The sequence below is a fragment of the Limulus polyphemus genome, unplaced genomic scaffold (genome assembly GCF_000517525.1).
Source record: "Limulus polyphemus unplaced genomic scaffold, Limulus_polyphemus-2.1.2 Scaffold11668, whole genome shotgun sequence".
In the NCBI taxonomy this organism is placed as follows: Eukaryota; Metazoa; Arthropoda; class Merostomata; order Xiphosura; family Limulidae; genus Limulus; species Limulus polyphemus.
In genome coordinates this window covers 3,732-10,477 of record NW_013677278.1, presented here as the reverse complement: position 1 = coordinate 10,477, position 6,746 = coordinate 3,732, and the positions used below count along the sequence as shown (strand labels likewise).

The 6,746-nt window shown below is 37.0% G+C and overlaps 1 protein-coding gene across 1 annotated transcript in view; it reads left to right on the top strand.

The window, feature by feature from the left end:
* Positions 1-3,583: 3,583 nt before the first annotated feature.
* The window catches only part of LOC106476810 (ephrin type-B receptor 1-like), a gene marked incomplete at its 3' end in the record, with an annotated part of 4,544 nt that continues 1,381 nt past the window's right edge, over positions 3,584-6,746 (top strand). The window contains exon 1 of the mRNA XM_013937434.1: positions 3,584-3,670. Within this exon, the coding sequence (XP_013792888.1) occupies positions 3,584-3,670 (87 nt within the window). The remainder of the gene's footprint in view (positions 3,671-6,746) is intronic.

Here is a 6,746-nt window from a genome sequence, read left to right as displayed (position 1 = left end):
AACAAACCCTTGTTGTAAGCTGTTCTAACATGTACCAAAGTTACAGTATGTAGCTCCTGTAATAGCTGACATGTTGCTACTTCCTTAACAAACCCTTGTTGTAAGCTGTTCTAACATGTACCAAAATTATAGCATGTAGCTCCCGTAATAGCTGACATGTTGCTACTTCCTTTACAAACCCATGTTGTAAGCTGTTCTAACATATACCAAAGTTACAGTATGTAGCTCTTGTAATAGCTGACATGTTGCTACTTCCCTCAACAAACCCATGCTGTAAGCTGTTCTAACATATACCAAAGTTACAGTATGTAGCTCCTGTAATAGCTGACATGTTGCTACTTCCTTAACAAACCCTTATTGTAAGCTGTTCTAACATGTACCAAAGTTACAGAATGTAGCTCTTGTAATAGCTGACATGTTGCTACTTCCTTAACAAACCCTTGTTGTAAGCTGTTCTAACATATACCAAAGTTACAGAATGTAGCTCCCGTAATAGCTGACATGTTGGTACTTCCTTAACAAACCCTTGTTGTAAGCTGTTCTAACATATACCAAAGTTACAGTATGTAGCTCTTGTAATAGCTGACATGTTGCTACTTCCTCAACAAACCCATGCTGTAAGCTGTTCTAACATATACCAAAGTTACAGTATGTAGCTCCTGTAATAACTGACATGTTGCTACTTCCTTTACAAACCCATGTTGTAAGCTGTTCTAACATATACCAAAGTTACAGTATGTAGCTCCTGTAATAGCTGGCATATTGTTACTTCCTCAACAAACCCTTGTTGTAAGCTGTTCTAACATGTACCAAAGTTACAGTATGTAGCTCTTGTAATAGTTGACATGTTGCTACTTCCTCAACAAACCCTTGTTGTAAGCTGTTCTAACATATACCAAAGTTACAGTACGTAGCTCCTGTAATAGCTGACATGTTGCTACTTCCTTAACAAACCCATGTTGTAAGCTGTTCTAACATATACCAAAGTTACAGTACGTAGCTCCTGTAATAGCTGACATGTTGCTACTTCCTCAACAAACCCATGTTGTAAGCTGTTCTAACATATACCAAAGTTACAGTACGTAGCTCCTGTAATAGCTGACATTTTTATTATTTATTCTGACGTTTATTGAAGTGATACTATTGTACTTAATTCCTGCCTTTATCAACAATATAATAAATAATTCCTAATATTTTACTTATATAAAGGCAACAAACAGTACATACTCAGTTGAACATCTGGCGTATTGTTAACTTTCTAAAAATATTGTTTAATATATATTAGCATTCTAGAAAGTTGAACAATATTTTCAGCTTCATTAATGTTTAAGGTATCGTTACTATAAGCCTAACTTGTTACAATTAAGAGTACACGTGCTCTGTATGGTGTTACCTGTTACTATTGATTAGTAGATTCTATATATATATGTCAGAAGAAGAACAAACGTTCCAGTGTTCGTTTACTGTAGAACTGAGAAGAAACAGAAAAACCAAATACTTTGATGAGTAAGCCTAGTTAGCTAATCAACTTCTAATGAGTCAATTACCGCCGCCACTCCGTGCTACCGGGCTCTTGGACTTTTGCATTCGTTTCAGGACTTCTGGAATGGGTATTTTCATTTGTGATAGATGATGAATCTCATTATCTAATAGATCCACCAAAAACGAAACGGAGCCTGTATCACGTGACCCATGACAAGTTGATAAGATAATGACAGTTAGAGACGGATTATTTATTATTTTATTGACCAATGGAATCAGTTCGGTGTTACGCGAGACAGGTTTTTTTTTTTTTATTTTAGTGCTTAACTTTTAAAGTCTCAACTGAAGAAGTGACCCGTGTCTGTCTTTGAAACCAATCTGAGAAACCTTTAATGAAGATTGTGGTCAGAAAACTCCGTTTTCACACTTTGTGCTGAGATAATATTTTTATAAATTATGAGTCCGAGAAAAATGATATTAATGACATATGGTTTCCAGCATAAGGCTTAAGGAAATAGTTTTACTCACTAAGTATGGACTCATGAATTCGTCACTATTTTATATTTTGGAAAGGGTCGGCTGTGGTTCTAGTGCTTTATTGTGAATCGTAGGGCCAATGGTTCGCGTTCCATAGATGAAAAACACGCTAAGCACTTTAGGGCCATGGGATCGTTATAAGAGTGACAGTCAAATCGCATTTTCCGATCAGCGTAGCCCAGGTGTTGGCGGTGGGTGCTGTTGACGATCTGCCCTTCTTCTAGTCTTTCAGTTCAAAATTAGAAACGGCTAATGCACGTCGCTCTTGTGTGGGTTTGCGCGAATATTCCAAACAAACAAGACATTCTAGTTCTATTTCTGAAGTGCAGGTGGAAACTTACAGGGTGTAACTGTCTATGATTTTAGAGCTTATAGGTTTGCTAGCTCTACTGTTTCTAGGGTGGAACTGAATATTTACTAAGTTTTCAAAAAGGCGGATTTTTTTACCACTCATGTTCCCGAAAAGCTGGGTTTCACATTTTTATTTCCTTCTGTGTTTTAATTTTTACATCTACTATTTTTACTTGAATTTCAACTCAATCTGTATTAATACCATATAGGTCCTCATTACGACTTATTCTGTATTAATACCATATAGGTCCTCTTTACGTCTTATTCTGTATTAATACCATATAGGTCCTCTTTACGACTTATTCTGTATTAATACCAGATAGGTCCTCTTTACGGCTCAATCTGTATTAATACCAGATAGGTCCTCTTTACGGCTCAATCTGTATTAATACCAGATAGGTCCTCTTTACGACTTATTCTGTATTAATACCATATAGGTCCTCTTTACGACTTCATGTGTATTAATACCAGATAGGTCCTCTTTACGGCTCAATCTGTATTAATACCAGATAGGTCCTCTTTACTAGTACAGAGTAAGCCTTAATAGTACAGAGTAAGCCTTAATAGTACAGAGTAAGCCTTACTAGTACAGAGTAAGCCTTAAAACAAAACTATGATGTTACTACAAATGGAATCGTAAAGAGGTCTTTTCTGTTAGTACAGACTAAGTCGAAAATAGGACCTATCTGGTATTAATACAGATTAAATCGTAAAGAGGACCTATCTGGTATTAATACAGATTAAATCGTAAAGAGGACCTATCTGGTATTAATACAGAATAAGTCGTAAAGAGGACCTATATGGTATTAATACAGAATAGATGATCTGGAAGATAACACTAAAAACACCTAATGTAGTGGTGCAAACTTGTGATAGTTAACTAACATCTAAACACCAGATGATCTGGAAGATAACACTTAAAACACCTAATGTAGTGGTGCAAACTTGTGATAGTTAACTAACATCTAAACACCAGCTCGTCTGGAAGATAACACTAAACACATCGGATGTACTGGTTCAAACTTGTATTTGTTAACTAAACCCGATTGTGTTTGAACTATTACACAACAAGTTCTTGAGCGAACAAATATTGTTTCTGAACTGATCTAATACAAATATACAGTTTTACCTCCCCCTCCCCCTTTATCCGTGTGAGGGGTCACGAAATGGTACTTTGCGTAAGTCGTCATTAACTCTTAAAACGCACGTCAACATGAAATGGACATCAATGGGATATTTCCTTTTGGCGATCTCAACATGTTGGTGTGGAAGTGCGTGCACGTGTGACATGCATTGTGAGGTAAGTGGCACGAGGAACTATAAGGGCGAGCCGAACACTGCATGTGCTAAGGTACCTTTACTTCGCTAATGATTTTGCTGTAAAGACAAGACAGGAAGCTAATAAATTTTCCCAACATGTTTATGTTGTTCCGAGTCGTTTCTTAGGTGCAGATAGAACAATTGGAAGCCTTAAGCACCAGTAATGGATGTGTATGTGTAAAGCTATTGATCGCTAAGCCTAAGCTGTGTCGTGAAATTTGTTCTAACGACCATCACCAAAACGTGATATAGGTGAAGAAACGTTACGAGTTCTTGTTAGAAGTAATGAAGATGAGCCGTAAACAAGGCCTTTGTATTAGTACAGACTGATTCGCGAAGTCGTTCATATAAGAATATATTGAGAATTGTAAAGAGATCCTTGGTTTTAGTACAGTCTTAAAAAATGTTCGTGATATTAGTACAGAATTCGGTCTTAAAGAAGTCCCTCTTACTAGTACAGAGTAAGCCTTAAAAAACACCTAATGTAGTGGTGCAAACTTGTGATAATTAACTAACATCTAAACACCCCTGCTCATCAGAAAGATAACACTAAAAACACCGGATGTATTGGTTCAAACTTGTATCAGCTAACTAACATCATCTAAACACCTGCTCATCAGAAAGATAACACTATGTTTAGATGATGTTAGTTAGCTGATACAAGTTTGCACCAATACATCTGGTGTTTTTAGTGTTATCTTTCTGATGAGCAGGTGTTTAGATGATGCTAGTTAGCTGATACAAGTTTGTACCAATACATCTGGTGTTTTTAGTATTATCTTCCTGATGAGCATGTTTTTAGATGATGTTAGTTAGCTGATACAAGTTTGAACCGATACATCTGGTGTTTTTATTCAAGCACTGAAAACAAAATAATTATTTATTCACCAGTAAACGTTCTTTAATCCTTAAATTATTGACCGTTTACTACCGGTATAGTGAACGTATTGTATTATACTGATTAATTCTATGTTTAAATAAAATTATCTCGGTATAAAGAACTGATGTAAAACCTTGTGTGAAGTCCCTCATGCTTTATGTCAAGCGCAAGAAAACCTTGGCAACAACTACTAGGCTTAACTGTGATACTGACGTCATTTTTATCAATTTTTGTCTGTGTTACTCATATCTAATACCCCGGTCTATGGACTTTTAACGCTAAAGTCCAGGGTTCGATTCCCTGCAGTGGACACAGCAGACAGCACAATGTAACTTCGCTTAAAACAAACAGACCAGCCTACTGATATCTACTTAAGGACAATCTGAACAACGAAGTCTTGGACGAACAAGCAAAACTGTGCATAAGTAGTTTGAACAAATGTGTTTCAAAACCTTAAATGCAAAAATAAACTTTTGAAATCCTTTCGTATATATTGGGAAGGTGTACTTTGTCTAATTAATTTCAGCTACGGCTTATATCTTGCAAGTAATTCACCAAGGTTTCTGTAAACTGTACTGTTTACAGGATTACTGTACGTCCAGTTTTCAGGCGAACCGCGCAGTCTCTTCAAAAATAGGCAGTTTTCACATAAACAAAGTAGTAGTTTTATAATCTTTTTTTCTTCTTTTTTTGCTCTGGAGCTCTCAACAAATTCAGGAAAAACTTCCAATAAAAAAAAGCACAGAACAATGATCAAGACTGGTGAAGCTCTTAAACAAATTCAGGAAAACTTCCAATTAAAAAAAGCACAGAACAATGATCAAGACTGGTGAAGCTCTTACATAATTCAGGAAAACTTCCAATAAAAAAAAGCACAGAACAATGATCAAGACTGGTGAAGCTCTTAAACAAATTCAGGAAAACTTCCAATAAAAATGCACAGAACAATGATCAAGACTGGTGAAGCTCTTAAACAAATTCAGGAAAACTTCCAATAAGAATAACACAGAACAATGATCAAGACTGGTGAAGCTCTTACATAAATTCAGGAAAAACTTCCAATAAGAATAACACAGAACAATGATCAAAACTGGTGGAGCTCTTACATAAATTCAGGAAAACTTCCAATAAAAATAACACAGAACAATGATCAAAACTGGTCTAGGACTTTGGACCTAAGTTTGTTGTTCTGTGCTGTTGTTTAGGCGTAGCTGTTGAAAAGCGCGTGAGGGTACACTGTGGGGGAGGGGGCATGACGGAGGGCACATTCCACATACAGGTTATGAGAATTAATAATCGATTCGTCTAAAATACACCCTTTTTATACATTTTTCCTTTTCTCACAGTTGGTGATACGAAAACTATGGTAACCCTAAGATCATCACTTTTATGCTATTATAGTGGCGAAGATGATGTGGCCGATTGATCTTGAAAACAAAACACCAATACTATTGTTTGTCCATTTGTAGGGGTCTACAATTAAAAGATGAAATAAATATTAAGTTCATTGACTTATCATATAATGGAGATTTAGATTTAACAAATATTAAGGCCAGTGACTTATCATTTAATGGGAATATCAGTTGAAAGGGTGAGCATGTTTTGGTGGGACGGGGATTCTAACCCGCGACCCACAGATTGCGAGCCAAGCTCCCTAAATACCTGGCCATGCCGGGCCCGATAAATTAGGACTCCCTTTGTCTTTGATAAGGTTAAGGCACTCGACTCGCAATCTGAGAGTCATAGATTCGAATCCCGTCCTCCGAACATGCTCGTTCTTTCAGCCGTGGGAACGTTATAATATGACAGTCACTTCCATTATTTTTTGTTAAAGAGTAGCCCAAGAGTGGGCGGTGGGTAGTGTCTGCCATTTCAAAATTAGGGACAGTTAGCACACATAGCCCTCGAGTAGTTTTACGAGAACTTCAAGACAAACAAACAAAATCTTCGCACAACCTTTTCCTGAACCTGCATAAGTTTGTTTGTTTGTTATGAATTTCGCGCAAAGTTACACGAGGGATTTCTGCGCTAGCCGTCCCTAATTTAGCAGTGTAAGACTAGAGGGAAGGCAGCTAGTCATCACCCCCCACCGTCAACTCTTGGGCTACTCTTTTACCAACGAATAGTGGGATTGACCGTCACATTATAACGCCCCCACGGCTGAAAGGGCAAACGT